At 37.6% G+C, this 22,476-nt stretch overlaps 1 protein-coding gene across 4 annotated transcripts in view; it reads left to right on the forward strand.

Moving 5' to 3' along the window:
• The window catches only part of Tc2n (tandem C2 domains, nuclear), a 133,539-nt gene that overhangs the window by 11,853 nt on the left and 99,210 nt on the right, over window positions 1-22,476 (forward strand). For all 4 annotated transcript variants that reach the window (XM_052185236.1, XM_052185235.1, XM_052185238.1 and 1 more), the window contains one exon: window positions 4,382-4,612. In XM_052185236.1, the coding sequence (XP_052041196.1) occupies window positions 4,382-4,612 (231 nt within the window). The remainder of the gene's footprint in view (window positions 1-4,381; window positions 4,613-22,476) is intronic.

The following is a 22,476-nucleotide window of genomic DNA, read 5'->3' on the forward strand; positions in this document are numbered from 1 at the left end:
CATCCAGTGGAAAAGAGATAGCCTTTTCAACAAATGGTGCTGGTTCAACTGGAGGTCAGCATGCAGAAGAATGCAAATCAATCCATTCTTATCGCCTTGTACTAAGCTCAACTCCAAGTAGGTCAAGGACCTCCACATAAAACCTGGCACACTGAAACTAATAGAAAAGAAACTGGGGAAGACCCTTGAGGACATGGGCACAGGGGAAAAGTTCTTGAACAGAACACCAATAGCTTACGCTCTAAGATCAAGAATTGACAAATGGGACTTCATAAAACTACAAAGTTTCTGTAACGCAAAGGACACTTGTCAAAAGGACAAAATGTCAACCAACAGATTGGGAAAGGATCTTCACCAACCCTAAATCCGACAGAGGGCTAATAACTAATATGTACAAAGAACTCAAGAAGGTAGAACCGAGAGAACCAAATAACCTCATTAAAAAGTGGGGTACAGAGCTAAACAAAGAATTTTCACATGAAGAACTTCGAATGGCTGAGAAGCACCTTAAGAAATGTTCAACATCATTAATCATTAGGGAAATGCAAATCAAAACAACCCTGAGATTTCACCTCACACCAGTCAGAATGGCTAAGGTCAAAAATACAGGAAACAGCAGGTGTTGGCAAGGATGTGGAGCAAGAGGAACACTCCTCCACTGCTGATGGGATTACAAGATGGTACAACCACTTTGGAAATCAGTCTGGCGGTTCCTCAGAAATCTGGGCATGACACTTCCGGAGGACCCTGCTATACCACTCCTGGGCGTATACCGAGAGGATTCCCCAGCATGTAATAAGGATATATGCTCCACTTTGTTCATAGCAGCCCTATTTCTAGTAGCCAGAAGTTGGAAAGAACCCAGGTGTCCCTCAACAGAGGAATGGATACAAAAAATGTGGTTTATTTACACAATGGAGTACTATTCAGCCATTAGAAACAATGAATTCATGAAATTCTTAGACAAATTATGGAGCTGGAGAACATCATCCTAAGTGAGGTAACCCAGTCTCAAAAGATCAATCATGGTATGTACTCACTGGTAAGTGGATATTAGCCTAGAAACTTTGAATACCCAAGCCATAATCCACATATTAAATGATGTCCAAGAAGAGCGGAGGAGTGGCCCCTGGTTCTGGAAAGACTCAGTGCAGCAGTATAGGGGAATACCAGAACAGGGAAGTGGGAAGGGGTAGATGGGGGAACAGGGGGAGGGAAGAGGACTTATGGGACTTTCAGGGAGTGGGGACCCAGAAAAGGGGAAATTATTTGAAAGGTAAGTAAAAAATATATCGAATTAAAAAAAAAGAAAAAAAATGAAGGTCAGAAGAGGGCATCAGATTCCCTGGAAGTGGAATTATAGGCAGTTGTACTGAGAGTTTTGGTTTACTTAAAACCCAGATATGAGCCAGGCAGTGGTGGCACATGTCTTTAATCCTAGCCCTTGGGAGGCAGAGGCAGGTGAATTTCTGAGTTTGAGGCCAGTCCGGTCTACAGACAGAGTTTCAGGGCATCCAGGGCTACACAGAGAAACCCTGTCTCAGAAAATAAAAAATAAATAAATAAACAGCTATGGTATGTGAATAAAAAGAAAAAAACAAATAAAAAAATAAAAACAAAAACCCAATGATAAGAAATTAGTATCATGAAGCTAATAAGCAGCACTCTCCATGGCTTCTGTTTTAGTTCCCCCCTCAAATTTCTGCTCTGAGTTCCCTTGATGGTGAACTACAAGCTATAAGCTGAAATAAACTATTTCCTCCTTAAGTTGATTTGGTCTTGTAAAAACCCCAAGACATTCATTGAAGAAGAAACTTATAACTTAATCAAATCTTGCATTTATGAAAGATTCCTAGTCGACTTATTTCATTTTATATTGAATTGTTACTTAAGTCTCTTGGTTTAAGATTAGAACTTTATTTTTCTCCGGCACTTTTATTTTTTGTAGTATAGAATTTAGTATATAGTTGGATATGAAGTTTTATTATTCCATTTTATGATGCCAATAATACAATATCTCTGTTATTGGATAAGATATTTATTTTGACTAACATTTTGAAGGTCAAAGAAAATGATTGCTGTTGTTGTTGTTGTTGGCAGTATCCTAAGGCAATGCAGAGTATCATTTAATAGAAAAATGGGAATTGTACTGGTCCATTTTGTGTGTCAACTTGACACAGGCTGGAGTTATCACAGAGAAAGGAGTTTCAGTTGAGGAAGTGCCTCCATGAGATCCAGCTGTGAGGCAGTTTCTCAGTTAGTGATCAAGGGGGAGGACCCCTTGTGGGTAGTACCATCGCAGGGCTGGTGTTCTTGGGTTCTATAAGAGAGCAGGCTGAGCAAGCCAGGAGAAGCAAGCCAGTAAGGAACATCTCTCCATGGCCTCTGCATCAGCTCCTGCTTCCAACCCTGCTTGAGTTCCAGTCCTGACTTCCTTTTGTGATGAACAGCAATGCAGAAGTGTAAGCTGAATAAACCCTTTCCTCACCAACTTGCTTCTTGGTCTTGATGTCTGTGCAGGAATAGAAACCCTGACTAAGACAGGAATGAATACATGTAACTTGGTTTCTCTCTATCTCCTACAAAGCCACCATCATTCAACCACAGATTCTCTACCCTCTCAAAGGATACTAATCCCAAAGGCCCCACATCTAAAAACATGATTTGGTTTAAGTTTCCATAGAGAATTTTACATTCCTTACAGTAGATATTGTGGGTTAATACACTTATAGTAGGGATTAAATATCAACATATGGGGATACACTTAAACCTTTATCCAGTCCATAGCAGAAAGTTTCTTTCTGGACTGGAGAGATGGCTCAGCGGTTAAGAGTACTACCTGCTCTTTTGAAGGTCCTGAGTTCAAATCCCACATGGTGGCTCACAACCATCTGTAATGAGATTGGACGCCCTCTTCTGGTATGTCTGAAGACAGCTATAGTGTACTTAGCATATAATAAATAAATCTTTAAAATAAAAAAAAGAAAGTTTCTTTTCTTCCTTTTTTTAACATTAAAACATTCCACAAATTCCTGTAGTATAGTATTTGTACTTCTATTCATTCTGCAGATAATACTGTTATACATAAAGATCAGCTGTCCTTTTCCACCTTATCTTGGGTTGTGAAGCTATGTATATACTATTTTAGAGAAAGATAAAATAGTCTATAGAAGTCCAAGCAGAGGCAGTTGCTAATATGATAAATATTTAGTCAGTATTCATTTAGTGATTTGGTGGAGAGTTTTAAAGACTTGAAGTTTTTTTCTTTCAAAATTATGTATTTGAGACTCAGGTTTACCTATAAAATTGACAAAAATTGCTTTGTTTATAGCATTTTAAGATGACTGGATCTTTTTTTTTTTTTTTACTTGAAGACACTACTTATTTAACTGTGAAATAAACTTGCTTTCCATCAATGAGCTTTTATGAGAATGACTTTTAAGAACTTCTTTTCCCATTCTGATAGGATGATGTGTTTTGGCAAAACATTAATTAATCAAATCTTGGTTGGCCAAGATTAATGTAGATTCCAGAAGAGGTTGTTAGAACGCAAGAGTAGCTTGAATCAGGATGTTTTTCTAAAATTATTTTAAAAAGACTCAGCAGTCACCAAACCCAGACACTATTGAGGATGTCAAGAAGTGCTTGCCTGATACAGTTGTCTCCTGAGAGGCTCTGCCAGTGTCTGACAAATAGAGGTGGATGCTCACAGCCAACCATGGGGCTGAGCACAGGGTCCTCAATGGAGGAGTTAGAGAAAGGAGCTGAAGGGGTTTGCAGCCCTATAGGAAGGAGAACAATATCAACCATCCCTCCACCCCCCAGAGCTCCCAGGGACTAAACTACCAACCAAAGTGTACACATGGAGGGACCCATGGCTCCAGCTGCATATGTAGCAGAGGATGTCCTTGTTGGGCATCAATGGGAGGAGCGGCCCTTGGTCTTGTGAAAGCTCAATGCCCCAGTGTAGGGTAATGCCAGGGTGGGGAGGTGGGAGTGGGTGGGAGAACACCCTCATAGAAGCAGAGGGAGTGGTGATGGGATAGGAGGTTTGAGGAGGATGGGGAAAGGAGATAACATTTGAAATGTAAATAAAGAAAATATCCAATAAAAAAAGGCCCAGATGGCAATACTGTTTGTCCTAGCATTCAAGAATGCATAAGCAAACAACAGATTCTATCAGATCACTGAATTCTAGGCAAGTGTGGTCTACAAAGCAAGTTCCAGCCCAGTTAAAGATACATGGTAAGATCTTGTCTCAAAATAAAACAAAATAATAAAGCAATTTAAAAAGTTCCAGCCATTCTAGGTTTAGATTATTATATATAATCTATATGCATAATTGTGACTTCTCGCTGATTTTCTCTTCTTTTGAATGCAGTTTCTGTGGAAAGAGACTTTAAAGCATCAACCTCAAATAGCCAAAACGCCATCAGCATACCTCCATTGACTTCTGTTTTAGTAAAGCCCCAAGTTGGCTGTAATGAGGATTATTTGCTTTCCAAATTACCATGTGATGGTAAAGAAGTACAATTTGTGGTGCCCAGGTTTAAATTATCTTATATTCAGCCTAGGACACAAGGAACTCCTTCACATCTGGGTGAACTGGAAGGTAAACAATAAAATATCAGGATTTAAAAGTCAACATGAACTGTTTAACTGTTTTTAATATTACTTTTTGCTTTTTAAATTTATTTCACTCAAAATTTATACAAATATTTATAGTTCGAGTTTTATAAGTTCTTTTCTGTAGAACAGCTTAATGAATAATATTTTTTGAAATATCCCATTGTAGAAACTGGTAATAATATAACATAGCACACACACACACACACACACATAGTTTGGCTTAAAATTATTTTTATTTGTATATGTGAATATGTTTATGTTTGTGTATACCACATACATTTTGATGCCTGTGGAGGCCAGAAGAAGGTACTGAGATCTTCTGGAACCAGAGTTACAAGTGGTTGTGAGCTGCCATTGTGGATGCTGGAAACTGAACTTGAGTCCCCTGGAAGAGCAACAAGTGCTTTTACCTATTGAGCCATATCTCCAGTTCCTTCAGTTTGACTTTAAAAATTATCCTAGAAAGAAAAAAGTAAAATAATTTAATTAGTAAATAATGTCACAGAAATAGTTTGCTTATTATTTCCTAAACTTTGGTACAGTTAAAACAGGAAACATTTCAAGCATATAGAGGAGTTGAAAGAAGGAATACTTTCATATCTAAAATTTTAATTGTCTCATTAACATTTTACTGTACTTCTTTTCAATCATTAATCTATGTAACTCCATCCTTCCATCAAACATTAGCTGTGTTTTTGGCAGGGAATAGGTGAAACATTTAAAAATGATATGAAGCCAACAATATACTCCTTCTAAATACGTGTGCATATTATTTATTGAAGTTTACCAATCTATTAACAACTTTATTTTAACTTATATCTGAAGTACAATGTACTTTCTAAAACTGCTTTTGAATTTTGTATTTGTTGAGTTTCAAATATGTTAAGTGTTTGATTTGACAAATATAGTATATTTCAAACCCACATCAAGATACATATTACTTGTTCTCATATTTTTTTTCTGTTTCACCTTTCTCTTTTGGAATTTTGATCATATATGTTTTGACCTTTTGATGCTCTATGTGTCTCTGAGAATGTTATTTTTTCTTCAATAATTTTTCTTTGAGTTTGTGAATAATTGGCCCATTTTCAAGTTCATGGTCTCTCATTTGTCATCTTCATTCTGCTCTTAAGTTTATCTTCTGAATATTTTATTCTAAACATTGCATATTAAAATTTGTGCTTGGTTCTTTTTTGCATACTTATTTTCTCACTTGCAAGTTATCCTTATATTATCGTAAAAGAAATTTTCTTTTATGGCTTTTAGCTTGTTAAAATGGTGTATATGTGTTAATTTCAATATCTAGGTGATATATCTAAATTTAGGTTCTGGCAGTTACAGTTTTCCCCTTAAAAATGGATCACATATTTCAGTTACTTTGTGTGTGGACTAATTTGGGGTTATGGTCTGGATATATAATGATATTGTGGAGACTCTGGATTTGGTCACATTTGACCAAGCCCTTTCCATCCCTTCTTGTTTCCTTCTAGACTTATAACTTGGTTGAACATGGGTTACAAACGCTGTCTTGTATGGCAGCTCTTGATTTTTGGCTCAGGAATTAGCCAGATATTTGGTCAAATTTGAGAATTTCTCATTTTTAGGACAACATTTTTCACCACAACATCTCTGGTTGCTGGAAATATTGCTCTCTAGTTTGTCTGCCAGTTTGCTATTTGAATTTTGTATACTCTGCATAGTGTTGGCTTTGGCTTACACTGAAACTATAAGTCATCTGAAAAAAATTAAGAAATATATAGCAATAGGTCTTCTTTTGTTCTTTTCATGTACTTAGTAGAAAACAAATTGAATTTTGAATTACATAGGTAGAAGAATTGCTTAACTCTTAAATTATAGGCTCATTGAGGATGTTGGAAACTATCTAATATAATCTAAGATATATTCAAGAAAATCCTCTTGGAACCCAATCATAGAAGTCAAATATGAATATTTGTGTGTTTATATGAGTAATGGAATGTAATGGAGGAGGCAATTCTGAGACAGCAGATCACTATCAATAATAACCAAAATCTTTAAGTATTAGAAACTTGTTTGGTCCCTTTGTTTACTTGCTAATGGGGCTGATAACAGTAGTCCCTTACTGTAGTGACAACAGGTTTTATCATTAAAATTTTTTATAAATCAATGCCTACCTAAGCTATCCACTAAAGATGATAGATATTGTGGCTTAAAATTGTTTAGTTATGTTTTTAAAATGGGTAAGCTATCATGTAGTGTTACATTCAGTTATATAGCATTTTGGTTTAGTAAACCAAGAGGAATTCCAGTTGAACCTTAGATATAATTTTGTACTGTCTGAATGAAAAAATTGAATTCTTTAGTGATTTAATTGTATGAAAGAAAAATGAAATGAGAATACTCTTATGTTTTAGGAATAGCTTATAAAAGTAATGAGCCATCTTTGGTGTTACTGAGGATCTTTAGTAATCATAATAATAATAACTACAATAACTTTGTTATATTATATACTTATATATAAACTTATTTATGTTATATATTAATATATTTATTATATACTATAAATAAAGAAAATGTATTACTTATATAGTAAATAAATATGTAATTTAAAATTATAGAAAATATATTTATATCATAATAATAATGATGAGTAAATAATGTGCTTAGGATCATTGCTATTGTGTTGCCATAAATGAAGACTTCTAGTAACATTTTGTTTATGTGCTAAATGATTTAAGTGTTAATTTGTAAGATGTCAATAATGACTCTTAGACCTCAAAACTTTTAAGAATTTCTAAGCACTCTAGTTATTATTAGTTGGATTGTCCACAGTGTTAACTAAACCAGAGTGAAGATAAAATTTCATCTAATATTTTCTTTTCTGAACTCAGTGTAAATCATTTATTTTATTATTTAACTTAATTTAGAAAATACCAATTTAAACTCTAGGTCTAATTTTAAGCAGACAGAGTAGGGCAAAGTAGGACAGAGAATTAAAGATGACAATATTTTAAACTTTTTAAAAAATAATTTTGTGTGTGTATAATATATGTGTGCATGTATACATGTGTACATGTTTGTGGAGGTCAGAGGTTAACATGGATTGTTTTCTTCTATTGCTTTCTATCTTATTTTTGAGACAATGTCTTTCTCTGATCTCAGAGATAATCAGTTGGCTCTGGAAATCCTGTCTCTATCTTTTCAGAGCTAGGATGACAGACAAGAGCCCAATGTAATTGATTTTTATGTGAGTTATGGATATCTAGATTCAGGTCCTCCTGTATGTATGCAGGCATTTACTGACTAAGCCATCTTATCAGCCCTTAAATTTAAACCTTAAAAAAAAAATATGGGCATGTATATGAATGCATGCATGTGTGGAGTTCAGAAGACAACCTGTGGTGATATTTTCAGGAACACCATCTGTAGTAGGACCCAATTTGTGCTACACAAATCTACAGAGGCAGTGACACACACACACACACATAGACACACACATATATATGCACGCGCGCGCGCACACACACACACACACACACACACAGCCTTTACATTTTAATATACCTTAAACAGCTCAATGGTTGGAACACTTCCTAACCTCCACATGACTGATAGAGCCCCCTCTAATACCCCTAAGTTATTACTTTCTAAAATCTATATTTCATCTTTGCTGCCCTAGACCCAGACATTCAGTCCTCTTTGGGCCATGATCCCCACTACCTATCTGCACCTCTCAGGCATGATGTTTCCTCTCTTTCCCCTGCATGGTGGCTATTCCTCCTCCTCCTCCTCCTCTTTCTCCTCCTCCTCTTCCTCAGTCCCTTGCCCTGGAATCCTAAAAGATCCCCCTCTATCTTCCTGCCCAGTCATTGGCCACTGGCAACCTTATTTACTAATCAAAACCAACTGGAGGCAGTGTCCCCCAGTTTTACATGCGGGACACTACAAACAGGATTTTGGAAAACATAATTAGCACGAGAATAGAAGCAGCTACATTTCCCCCTTTTTTGTCTATTAAAAAGGCGTTTCTATCAGATATGCATTGAATATAGATATAACAGTTTATATATAAACTATAAAGTATTATATATACTAATAACATCCAGTTCATCAATTTTGTCAATTTAGGTACATTACTCTAAAATCTATTCTAACTTAAAGACTTTACAAGTCTACACCTGAGTGATGTTTTGATTCTAACTTTCATTACTGTCTGAAAACAAGTCTTTCAAATCTAGATTGTCTTCCTTATTGCTAAACAATTTAAGTCTGATTGTGAGACTTAACTAGTCTTCAACCCCATCAGAGATTGAAGAATGGATTAAATATTACCTGAATATATAGAAAGCACAAAAACATAGCTCCAAAACTTAAAAGAATTTGTAGAGACATATGACTACCTGGACAATCCCCTATATTTCTCATAACTTTGGAGCATTTGTCTTCAGCCTTCTGGCATAGAACCATCTGACAGACCTGAAATAAAGCAGGAATTATGAAGGACTATCTTATCCTGTCTTGGCAGAGTTAAGCTGTTGACTATCTCATATTGTGTTTCCTTTCCTGGACAGTAATTTTTGTCTGCAGATAAATTAGGGCAGTTCGTGTCTAGTGGCTACCTTGCCACACCTGGAGCAACTCTATATGGAGGTTATGATGCTCAGATATTTTTGGAACTGTGAAAGGGGTCTATCAGGAGCAGACATGTATCCTAGTTAAAAATTCTATTAATAATGAGATGATTTTAAATGCCATATCCTGTGGATTTCTGATGCTTTTAACGACTGACTATATATTGTATATCTGAACTGTTAAACCTTGACTACTCTTAGATATTTCTATTTGAATAATATTGAAAACACTTTATTATAATTAAATAAAAATCTAATATAGCCAGGAGTTTACTAGATGACCTTTAACTTGCATTAATTAATCATCCTAATCAGTTTGTGACCTTGTAATCTTAAAGGAGTTGCATAGGCACAATGTCTGAGAGTAACAATATTAATTTCAAATGTTGATCAATATATACAAATTTATACCATTGAAAACCTTAAACCCATATCAATATATAAATTCTATACCAATGTAAGAAAGTATAGCTTTAGTTCTGCATCAAAATTGAGAGATTTTGCCGGGCAGTGGTGGCGCATGACTTTAGTTCCAACACTTGGGAGGCAGAGGCAGGTGGATTTCTGAGTTCCAGGCCAGCTTGGTCTACAGAGTGAGTTCCAGGATAGCCAGGGCCATACAGAGAAATCTTGTCTTGAAAAAACAAAAATTTATTTTTAGAGATTTCTACAAATGTAAGATTATGACTATAAAATGCTTTGTTTAAGAATAATTTTTGTAGCTGGGCGGTGGTGGTACATGCCTTTAATCACAGCACTTGGGAGGCAGAGGCAGGCAGATTTCTGAGTTCGAGGCCAGCCTCCATTGTGTAAATGTACCACGTTTTCTGTATCCATTACTCTGTTGAGAGACATCTGGGTTGTTTTCATCTTGCTATAAATAAGGCTGCTATGAACAAAGTGGAGCATGCTTCCTTGTTATATGTTGGAGCATCTTATGGGTATGTGCCTAGGAGTGGTATAGCTGGATCCTCAGGTGGAACTATTTCCAATTTTCTGAGGAACTACCAGACTGATTTCCAGAGTGGTTGTACCAGCTTGCAATCCCACCACCAAATGGAGGAGTGTTCCTCTTTTTCCACATCCTAGCCAACATCTGCTGTCACCTATGTTTTGGATCTTAGCCAATCTGACTGGTGTGAGGTGAAATCTTAGGCTTATTTTGATTTGCAATTCCCTGATGACTAAGGATGTTGAACATTTCTTTAAGTGTTTCTCACCCATTTCAGAATCCTCAGTTGAGAATTCTGTTTAGCTCTGTACCCAATTTTTAATAGGTTTATTTGGTTCTCTGGAGTCTAACTTCTGGAGTTCTTTGTATATTTTGGATGTTAGCCCTCTATCAGATGTAGGGTTGGTAAATATCTTTTCCCAATCTGTGGGTTGCTATTTTGTCCTATTCACATTGCCCTTTGCCTTACAGAAGCCTTTCAAATTTATGAGATCTCATTTGCCAATTGTTGATCTTAGAGCATAAGCCATTAGTGTTCTGTTCAGAAAAAATTTCCAATTGCCAGTGTGTTCGAGGTTCTTTCCCACTTTCTCTTCTAATAGATTCAGTGTATCTGGTTTTATGTGGAGGTCCTTGATCTATGTGCATTTGAGTTTTGTACAATGAGATACGAATGGCTCAATTTACAATCATCTACTTGCTTACCACCAGTTGAACCAGCACCATTTGTTGAAAATATTGTCTTTTTTCCACTGAATGTTTTTGGCACCTTTGTCAAAGATCACGTGACCAAAGGTATGTGGGATTATTTCTGGATCTTCAATTCTATTCCATTGATCTATCTACATGTTTCTGTACCTATACCATATGGTTTTTTATTACTATTGCTCTGTATAGATTGAAGTCAGGGATGATTATTTCCCCAGAAGTTATTTTATTTTTGAGAATGTTTTTTTTTGCTATCTTGGGTTTTTTGTTATTCCAGATAAATTTCAGAATTGCTCTTTCTATCCCTGTGAAGAATTGAGATGGAATTTTGATGGGGATTGCATTGAATCTGTAGATTACTTTTGGTAAGATGGGCATTTTTACTATGTTTATCCTGCTGATCCATAAGCATGGGAGATATTTCCATCTTCTGAGATCTTCAGTTTCTTTCTTTAGAGGCTTGAAGTTCTTGTCATATAGATTTTTCACTTGCATGGTTAGCCTCACACTGAAATATTTTATATTATTTGTAATATTATAAAGGGTGTTGTTTCTCTAATTTCTTTTTCAGCCCGCTTATCCTTTGAGGAGTGGAAAGCTACTTATTTGAGTTAATTTGTATCCAACCACTTTGCTGAAATTGTTTTTCAGCTGTAGGAGTTCTCTTGTGGATTTTTTTGGGGTGGTCACTTATGTATACTATCATATCATACACAAATAGTGATATCTTGACTTCCTCCTTTCCAATTTGTATCCCTTTGATTGCCTTTGTTGCCTAATTGCTCTGGATAGAAATTCAATATTATATTAGATATATAGGGGGAGAGTGTACAGCCTTGTCTTTCCCCTGATTTTTGTGGGATTGCTTCAAGATCCTCTCCATTTAGTTTGATATTGGCTATTTGTTTGCTGTATATTGCTTTTGTTATCTTTATGTATGGACCTTGAATTCCTGATCTTTTGAATAATTTCAGCATGAAGGGGTATTGTATTTTGTCAAAGGAATTTTCAGCATCTAATGAGATGATCATGTGGTTTTTTTTTTCTTTGAGTTTGTTTATATAGTGGATTACGTTGACAGATTTCCATATATTGAACTATCCCTGCATCCCTGGGATGAAGCCTACTTGATCATGGTGAATGATTATTTTGATGTGTTCTTGGATTTGGTTTGTAAGAAATTTATTGAGTATTTTTGCATCATTATTCATGAGGGAAATTAGTCTGAAGTTTTCTTTCTTTGTTGGGTCTTTGTGTGGTTTAAGTATCAGTGTAACTGTGGCTTCATAGAATGAGTTGGGTAGTATTCCTTCTGTTTCTATTTTGTGGAATAGTTTGAGAAGTATTGGTATTAGGTCTTCTTTGAAGGTCTGACAGAATTCTGTACTAAATCCATCTGGTCCTGGGGATTTTTTTTTGTTGTGAGACTTTTAATGACTGCTTCTACTTCTTTAGGGATTATGGTACTTTTTAGATGGTTTATCTGATCCTAATTTAACTTTGGTACCTGGTATCTGTCCAGAAAACCATCCATTTCATCTACATTTTCCAGTTTTGTTGAGTATAGGCTTTTGTAGTAGGAATGATACTCTTCTGAATTTCCTCAGTTTCTCCCCTTTTCATTTCTGATTTTTTTAAATTTGGATACTGTCTCTGTGCCCTCTGGTTAGTCTAGCTAATGGGTTCTCTATGTTGTCAATTTTCTCAAAGAACCAGCTTCTGGTTTTGTTGATTCTTTGTATAGTTCTCCTTGTTTCTACTTGGTTTATTTTAGCCTCTTGGGTGTATTCGCTTCTTTTTGTTCTAGAGCTTTTAGATGTTCCATTAAGCTGCTAGTTTATGATCTCTCCAATTTCTTTATGGAAGCACTCAGAACTGAGTTTTCCTCTTAGCACTGCTTTCATTGTGCCCCATAAGTTGGGGTATGTTGTACTTTCAGTTTTGTTAAATTCTAAAAAGTCTTTAAATTTTTTCTTTATTTCTTCTCTACCCAAGTTTATTTCTTCTCTACCCAAGTATTCATTCAGTAGAGGGTTGTTCAGCTTCCCTGTGAATGTGGGCTTTCTATTGTTTTTGTTGTTGAGGACCAGCCTTCTAACCTTGGTGATCTGATAGGATGCATGGGATTATTTCAGTCTTCTTGATTCTTGTAAGGCTTGTGCTATGACTGACTGTATGGTTAATTTTGGAGACAGTATCATGAGATGGCGAGAAGAAAGTATATTCTTTTATTTTTTTAGGGTGAAATGTTCTGTAGATATCTGTTAAATCCATTTGATCCATAACTTCTGTTAGTTTCACTGTGTTTCTGTTTCTATGATCTGTCTATTGGTGAGAGTGGAGTGTTTAAATCTTCTATTATTGTGTGAATTTCACTGTGTGCTTTGAACTTTAATAATGTTCCTTTTACAAATGTGGGTGCCCTTGCATTTGGGGCACAGATGTTCAGAATTGAGAGTTCCTTTTGGTGGATATTTTTTCCTTGATGAGTATGTAGTGTCTTTCCCTATCTTTTTTTTAAATCTCTTTTGGTTGAAAGTCTATTTTACTGGATACTAGAATTGCTACTGCAGCTTGTTTCTTGGGACCATTTTTTCCACCCTTTTACCTTGATCGAGGTAGTTTCTATCTTTGTCACTGAGGTATGTTTCTGTATGCAGCAAAATGTTGGGTCTTCTTTTCTTATTCAGCCTGTTAGTCAATTTCCTTTTTTGGGAGGAATTGAGTCCATTGATATTGAGAGACATTAAATACCAATGATTGTTGTTGACTGGTTTTTGTTGTTGTTGTTGTTGTTGTTAGAGGTGGAATTATGCTTGTGAGATTCACTTTTTTGTTGTTGTTTTTGTGAGAAGATTAGTTTCTTGCTTTTTCTTGTGTGTAGTTTTCCTAGTGTTGGGCTTTTGTTTCTATTATCCTTGGTAGGGCTGGATTTGTGAAAGATACTTTTTAAATTTGTTTTGTCATGGAATATCTTGGTTTCTCCCTCTATGGTAATTGAGAGTTTTGCTGGATATAGTAGTCTGGACTGGCATTTGTGTTCTCTTAGGGTCTGTATGAGATCTGCCCAGGATCTTATAGCTTACATAGTCTCTGGTGAGAAGTCTGGTGTAATTCTGATAGGATTGTCTTTATATGTTACTTGACCTTTTTCCCTCTCTGCTTTTAATATTCTTGCTTTGTTTTGTGCATTTGATGTTTTGACTATTATGTAATGGGAGGAATTTCTTTTCTGGTCTAATCTATTTGGAGTTTTGTAGGCTTCTGATATGTTTATGTGCTTCTCTTTCTTTAGATTAGGGAAGTTTTTTTCTATAATTTGGTTGAAGATACTACTGGCTCTTTAAGATGGGAATCTTCACTGTCTTCTATATGTATTATCCTTAGGTTTGATCTTCTCTCTCTTTTTTTTAAATTGAATATCATCTTCATTTACATTGCCATAGTAAAACCTTTCCCAATTTCTCCCCTCCCCAAACACCCCCAACCTCTCCACCTTCCCCCTGCCTCCATGTATATACCCTTCCATCTGACACAATCCCATCTACCCCGCTTGGTTTCCCTTTGTTGGGACCTCTGTTGAGCCTTTACCTGATCATGGACCATTCCTCCCACTGATGCCCAACAAGGCCTTCCTCTGCCACATTTTTGGCTGGAACCATGTGTGCCCCTTGGTTGATGGTTCAGTCCCTGGGAGTCTTGGGGCATCTGGATGGCCAAAATCATTGTTCTTCCCATGGGAGCTATAAGCCCCTTCAGCTCTTCTGGACCACCCTCCAGCTCCTCCATTGGGGACCCAATGCCCAGTCCAATAGTTGGTTGCTAGCATCTGCCAGGGCTCTGGCAGGGCTCCTCTGGAGACAACCATTGCATGCTCCTTTTGGTATACACTTCTTGCCATCCTTAGTAGTGTAGGGGTTTGTTGACTCTTTATATGATGAATCTCCAGGTAGGGCAGTCTCTGGGTGGCCTTTACTTCAGCCCCTGCTCCACACATTGTCTCCCTTATTGCTCCTGTGAGTATTTTTGTTCCCTTTCTTAGAGGAACCAAGTCACCCTTACTTAAGTTCCTCTTCTTGAGTTTCCTGTGCTGGGTGAATTGTAACTTGTTTATTTTGAGCTTTTGGGCTAACTTTGGTCTTCTCATTGTGTCCCGGATTTTCTGAGTTAGAACCTTTTTGCATTTTTGCACTTTCTTTCTTTCTTTCTTTCTTTCTTTCTTTCTTTCTTTCTTTCTTTCTTTCTTTCTTTCTTTCTTTCTTTCTTTCTTTCTTTCTTTCTTTCTTTCTTTCTTTCCTTCCTTCCTTCCTTCCTTCCTTCCTTCCTTCCTTCTGCCTTTCTTTCTTTCTTTCTTTCTTTCTTTCTTTCTTTCTTTCTTTCTTTCTTTCTAGGTATATTTTTTATTTACACTTCAAATGTTGTCCCCTTTCCTGGTTCCCCCCTCCCCCGAAAATCCCTTAAGCCATCTCCCCTTCCCCAATCAACCCACCCCTGCTTCCCCGTCCTGGTATTCCTCTACACTACAGTATCAAGTCTTTCCAGGACCAAGGGCCTCTCCCCAATTTGGTGTCCAACAAGATCATCCTCTGCTGCCAATGTATCTGAGGCCATGGGTAACTCCAAGTATACTCTTTGGTTGATGGTTTTGTCCCTGGGAACTCTGGGAGTACTGGGTGACTCATATTGTTGTTCCTCCTCTGGTGCTGCAAACCCCTTCAGCTCCTTTGGTCCTTTCTCTGTCTCATCCATTGGGGACTCTGTGCTCAGTTCAATGGCTAGCTGAGAGTTTTCCCCTCTGTAGGTGTCATGCACTAGCAGAGCCTCACAGGTAACAGCTATATCCAGATCCTGTCAGCAAGCACTTGTGTGCATCTACAAGAGTGTCTGGGTTTTGTAATTGTATATGGGATGGATTCCTAGGTGGTGTAGTTTCTGGATGGTCTTTCTTTCAGACTCTGCTTCATTCTTTGTCTCTGTATCTCCTTCTGTGAGTATTTTGTTCCTCCTTCTAAGAAGAACTAGAGTATCCATATGTTGTTCTTCTTCCTTCTTGGGCATCATTTGATATGTGATTTGTGTCTTGGGTACTCCAAGCTTCTAGGCTAATATCCACTTATCAGTGAATGCATACCATGAGTGTTTTTTTTGTGATTGGGTTACCTCACTTAGGATGATATTCTCAAGTTCCATCCATTTGTCTAAGAATTTCATGAATTCATTGTTTTTAATGGCTGAATAGTATTCCATTGTGTATATATACCACATTTTATGTATCCATTCCTCTATTGAGGGCATCTGGGTTCTTTCCAGCTTCTAGCTATTATAAATAGGGCTGCTATGAACATAGTGGAGCATGTGTCCTTATTACATGTAAGAGAATCCTCTGGGTATATGCCCAGGAGTGGTATAGCAGTGTCCTCCAGTAGTATTATGCCCAGTTTTCTGAGGAACCACCAGACTGATTTCCAGAGTGGTTTTACCAGCTTGCAACCCCACCAGCAGTGGAGGAGTGATCCTCTTTCTCTACAACCTCTCCAGCACCTGCCTTCTCCTGAATTCTTTATCTTAGCCATTCTGACCAGTGTGAGGTGAAATCTCAGGGTTGTTTTGATTTGCATTTCCCTGATGACTAAGGATATTGAACATTTCTTTAGGTGCTTCTCAGCCATTCAATATTCCTCAGGTGAAAATTCTTTGTTTAGCTCTATACCCCATTTTTTAATATGGTTATTTGGTTCTCTGGAGTCTACTTTCTTGAGTTCTTTGGATATTAGTCCTCTGTCAGATGTAGGGTTGATAAAGATCTTTTTTCAATTTGTTGGTTGCCATTTTGTCCTATTGACAGTATTCTTTGCTTTACAGAAAATTTGTAATTTTATAGGTCCCATTTGTCAATTCTTGATCTTAGGGCATAGGCTATTGGGGTTTTGTTTAGGAAATTTTCCCCTGTGCCTATGTGTTCAAGGCTCTTCTCCAGTTTTTTTTCTATTAGCAGCAGTGTGTTTGGTTTTATGTGGAGGTTCTTGACCCACTTGGAGTTGATCTTAGTACAAGGGGAAAAGAATGGATCTATTTGCATTCTTCTGCGTGCTGACCTCCAGTTGAACCAGCACCAGTTGTTGAAGAGGCTATCTTTTTTTCACTGGATGAAATTAGCTCCTTTGTCAAAGATCAAGTAACCATAGGTGTGTGGGTTCATTTCTGGGTCTTCAATTCTATTCCACTGATCTACCTGCCTGACACTGTACCAATACCATGCAGTTTTTAACATTATTTTTCTGTAGTACTGCTTGAGGTCCAGGATACTGATTCCCCCAGAACTTCTTTTACTGTTGAGAATAATTTTAGCTATCCTGGGTTTTTTGTTATTTCAGATGAATTTGCGAATTGCTCTTTCTAGTTCTATGAAGAATTGAGTTGGGATTTTGATGGGGATGCATTGAATTTGTATATTGCTTTTGGCAAGATGGCCATTTTTACTATATTAATCTTGCTAATCCATGAGCATGGAAGATCTTTCCATTTTCTGAAGTCTTCTTTGATTTCTTTCTTCAGAGACTTGAAGTTCTTGTCATACAGATCTTTCACTTGTTTGGTTAGAGTCACCCCCAGATATTTTATTTTCTTTGTTACTATTTTGAAGAGCGTCGTTTCCCTAATTTCTTTCTTGCCCTGTTTATTCTTTGAGTATAAGAAGGCTACTGATTTGCTTGAGTTAAATTTATATCCAGCCACTTTGGTGAAGTTGTTTATCAGCTGTAGGAGTTCTCTAGAGGAGTTGTTTGGTTCACTTAAGTATACTATCTTATCATCTGCAAATAGTGATAGCATCACTTCCTCTTTCCTATTTGTATTCCTTTGACCTCCTTTTGTTGTCTAATTGCTCTATCTAGAACATCACATACTATATTGAAAAGATATGGAGAAGTTGGGCAGTGGTGGCGCATGCCTTTAATGCCAGCACTTGGAGGCAGAGGCAGGCAGATTTCTGAGTTCGAGGCCAACCTGAGTTTGAGGCCAGCCTGGTCTACAGAGTGAGTTCAGGACAGCCAGGACTACACAGAGAAACCCCGTCTCGAAAAACAAAAAGAAAACAAAACAAAAAACAAAACAAAAAGAAAGAAAGAAAGCAAGAAAGAAAAGATATGGAGAGAGAGAGCAGCCTTGTCTGGTCCCTGATTTTAGTGGAAATGCTTCAAATTTCTCTCCATTTAGTTTGATGTTGGGTACTGGTTTGCTGTATATTGCTTTTGCTATGTTTAGATATGGGCCTTGGATTCCCTATCTTTCCAAGAATTTTAGCATGAATGTATGCTGAATTTTGTCAAATGTTTTTTCAGCATCTAATGAAATGACCTTGTGGTTTTTTTTCTTTGAGTTTGTTTATGTAGTGGATTACATTGATGGGTTTCTGTATATTGAACCATCCCTACATCCCTGGGATGAAGCCTGCTTCACTGTGGTGAATGATAGTTTTGATGTGTTCTTGGATTTTGGTTGGCAAGAATTTTATTGAGTATTTTTGCATCAACATTCATAAGGGAAATTGGTCTGAAGTTCTCTATCGTTTTTGGATCTTTGTGTGGCGTTGGTATCAGTGGAAATTGTGGCTTCATAGAACAAGCTGGGTAGTGTTCTTCTGGTTCTATTTTGTTGAATAGTTTGAAGAGGATTGGTGTTAGGTCTTCTTTGAAGGTCTGATAGAATTCTGCACAAAAACTGTCTGGTCCTGTGCTTTTTTTGGTTGGAAGACTTTCAATGACCACTTCTATTTCTTTAGTGGTTATGGAACTGTTGATTGGTCTATTTGATCCTGATTTAATTTAGATATTTGGTATCTGTCTTGGAAATTGTCCATTTTATCTAGATTTTCCAGGTTTGTGGAGTATAGGCTTTTGTAGTAGGATCTGATGATTTTTTTGAATTTCCTTAGTTTCTGTTGTTATATCTCCCTTTTCAAGTCTGATTTTGTTAATTTGGATATTGTCTCTGTGCCCTCTGGTTAATCTGGCTAAGGGTTTATCTATTGTACTGGTTAGTTTTGTGTGTCAACTTGACACAGGCTGGAGTTATCACAGAGAAAGGAGCTTCAGTTGGGGAAGTGCCTCCATGAGATCCAGCTGTGGGGCTTTTTCTCAATTAGTGATCAGGTGGGGTGGGCCCCTTGTGGGTGGTACCACCTTTGGGCTAGTGTTCTTGGGTTCTATAAGAGAGCAGGCTGAGCAAGCCAGGGTAAGCAAGCCAGTAAGAAACATCCCTCTATGGCCTCTGCATCAGCTCCTGCTTCCTGACCTGCTTGAGTTCCAGTCCCGACTTCCTTTAGTGATGAACTGCAGCGTGGAAGTGTAAGCTGAATAAACCCTTTCCTCCCCAACTTGCTTCTTGGTCATGATGTTTGTGCAGGAATAGAAACCCTGACTGAGACAAATTGGTACCAGTGTAGTGGGGTATTCCTGTGACAACCTGACCATGTTTTGAGGAGGACTGTGGAAGGACTTTGGAACTTTGAGCTAGAAAGCCATTAGAATATTAAGAGCTCAGTGGAAAGTTCTGTAGGAGCTTGGAAGACAATGTTATGAACAGTGCAAAAGATGGAGGCCTGGCTTGTGAAATTTCAGAGAGAAGACTGACTAAAGACACTTACAGTGGCCATGTTTTGATTGTGAAGATTCTGTGGTTTTGATTAGCTGGGGCTGAAGAATCAGCTGTAACAAGGTACCAGAACCACTAAAGCAAACCTTTGTGTTACTGGGACTATTGATGCTGGTTAGCTGGAGCTAATAAATTAGCAGTGATTAAGAAGAGACCAGCATCACTGAGATGAAATCTTCTTGGAAGTGTTTTCTGAGAGCAAAGAGAGTGTGTTCCAGAGATAGCCACAGTTGTGTTTTGTGCTGTGGCTGGACTTGGTACTATGTAAGAGTCACCCAGATGGTATTGGTTTTGAAGGCATGAATGGGTCATGAAGAGCAGCTGAGGCTCTCGGCACAGTGAGAGGCCACGGAAGGCCATTGGTGAAGGTGCAGTCTCAGTTGCAATTGATGGCCCAGGACTTGAAGGGGTCATGCATAGTAGCAGAGGCTTGTCATTATGAAGAGAGCCTATGAGAGGCTATTGGTGAAGCCTAATTACAGTGGAGGATAGCAGTGTTTTGGAGATGCCAGTACCACGCCATGACCACCAAGAACAGCAGCAACAGTGGAGTACAGGCTGCTGGAGCCTAGAAGACAAGCTGTGCTACAAAGGGCAGAGCTGGAGATGTGACCCACGCCCTTGGAGGAACTTGGAAGATTGTGAGTTGGATCCCAGACCTTGAACCATTGGAGTTTGAGTTTTGCTTTTGGTTGTGACTGTGCCCTGATACATTTCCCTCTTGAAGAAAGAAAGTATTTTAATGGAGCCCACAGTTAAAAGACTTTGAATTTTTAAAAGACTTTAAATTTTAACGATATTGGACATTTTAAGGTGAATGAACTTTTAATATGTAAAGGCTGTGGGAGTTTTAAAGTAATTTAGATCTTGGGGATGAATAAGAAAGTAAGGGTTGAGGCTTAATAGTGATGTGTTTGTGTGTCAGGTTGACAAGGGGTCAATTGTACTGGCCAGTTTGTGTGTCAACTTGACACAGGCTGGAGTTATCACAGAGAAAGGAGCTTCAGTTGGGGAAGTGCCTCCATGAGATCCAGCTGTGGGGCATTTTCTCAATTAGGTGGGGAGGGCCCCTTGTGGGTGGTACCACCTTTGGGCTGGTGTTCTTGGGTTCTATAAGAGAGCAGGCTGAGTAAGCCAAGGGAAGCAAGCCAGTAAGAAACATCCCTCCATGGCCTCTGCATCAGCTCCTGCTTCCTGACCTGCTTAGAGTTCCAGTCCTGACTTCCTTTAGTGGTGAACTGCAACGTGGAAGTGTAAGCTCAATAAACCCTTTCCTCCCTAACTTGCTTCTTGGTCATGATGTTTGTGCAGGAGTAGAAACCCCGACTAAGACATCTATCTTGTTGATTTTCTCAAAGAACCAGCTCCTAGTTCTGCTGATTCTTTGTACAATTCTTTTTGTTTCTACTTGGTTGATTTTAGCTCTGAGTTTGATGATTTCCTGCCTTCTACTCCTCTTGAGTGTATTTGCTTCTTTCTGTTCTAGAGCTTTTAGGTGTGCCATTAAGCTGCTAGTGTATGCTCTCTCTTTAGTTTCTTTTTGGAAGTACTTAGGGCTATGAGTTTTGCTCTTAGCACTGCTTTTATTGTGTCCCATGAGTTTGGGCCTTCGTTTTCATTAAATTCTAAAAAGTCTTTGATTTCTTTCTTTATTTCTTCCTTGACCAAGGTATCATTGGGTAGAGCATTGTTCAGCTTCCATGTATATGTGGGCTTTCTGTTGTTTTTGTTGCTTTTGAAGACCACCCTTATTCCATAGTGATCTGATAGGAGGAAGCATGGTATTAGTTCGATATTCTTAAATCTGTTGAGGTCTGTTTTGTGACCAATTATATGGTCGATTTTTGAGGTCTGTTTTGTGACCAATTATATGGTTGATTTTGGAGAAGATACCATGAGGTGCTGAGAAGGCATATTCTTTTGATTTAGGATGAAATGTTCTCTCTATATATATCTGTTAAATCCATTTGGTCCAAAACTTCAATTATTTCCACTGTGTCTCTGTTTAGTTTGTGCTTCCCTGATTGGTCCATTGAGGAAAGTAGAGTGTTGAAGTCACCCCAATTATTGTGTGAGGTACAATGTGTGCTTTGAGCTTTAGCAAAGTTTATTTTACGAATGAGGTTGCCCTTACATTTGGAGCATAGATGTTGAGAATTGAGAGTTTTTCTTGGTGGATTTTTTTCTTTGATGAGTATGAAGTCTCCTTCCACATCTTTTTTGATGACTTTAGGTTGAAAGTCAATTTTATCTGATATTAGTATGGCTATTCCAGCTTGTTTCCTGGGACTATTTGCTTGGAAAATTGTTTTCTACCCTTTTACTCTGAGGTAGTGTTTGTTTTTGACACTGTATGCAGCAAAATGCTGGGTCCTGTTTACATATCCAGTCTGTTAGTCTATGTCTTTTTATTGGGGAATTAATGTTCAACTTAATGTTGAACATTAAGTACTTCTCAGCTATTTGGGTTTCTTCTCTTGTGAATTCTTGGTTTAGATATGTATTCCTTATCTTAATTGAGTTACTTGTTTTCTTGATGCCCAACTTCTTGAGTTTATTATGTATTTTGGATACTAGATCTCTTTCAGATGTGTAGTTGGTAAAAATATATTTTTCTGTTCTGTAGCTCATTGTTTGGTCCAAATGATGGTGCATTTATTCTGTAAAGAAACTTTTCAATTTCTTGAAGTATGTATGTATGTATGTATGTATGTATGTATGTATGTATGTATACTGGCTGGTTTTGTGTGTCAACTTGACACAGGCTGGAGTTATCACAGAGAAAGGAGTTTTAGTTGGGGAAGTGCCTCCATGAGATCCAATTGTGGGGCATTTTCTCAATTAGTGATCAAGGGGGAGGGCCCCTTGTGGGTGGTGCCATCTCTGGGCTGTATTCTTGGGTTTTATAAGAGGGCAGGCTGAGCA

Source organism: Apodemus sylvaticus, chromosome 6 (genome assembly GCF_947179515.1).
Source record: "Apodemus sylvaticus chromosome 6, mApoSyl1.1, whole genome shotgun sequence".
NCBI classification, from domain to species: Eukaryota; Metazoa; Chordata; class Mammalia; order Rodentia; family Muridae; genus Apodemus; species Apodemus sylvaticus.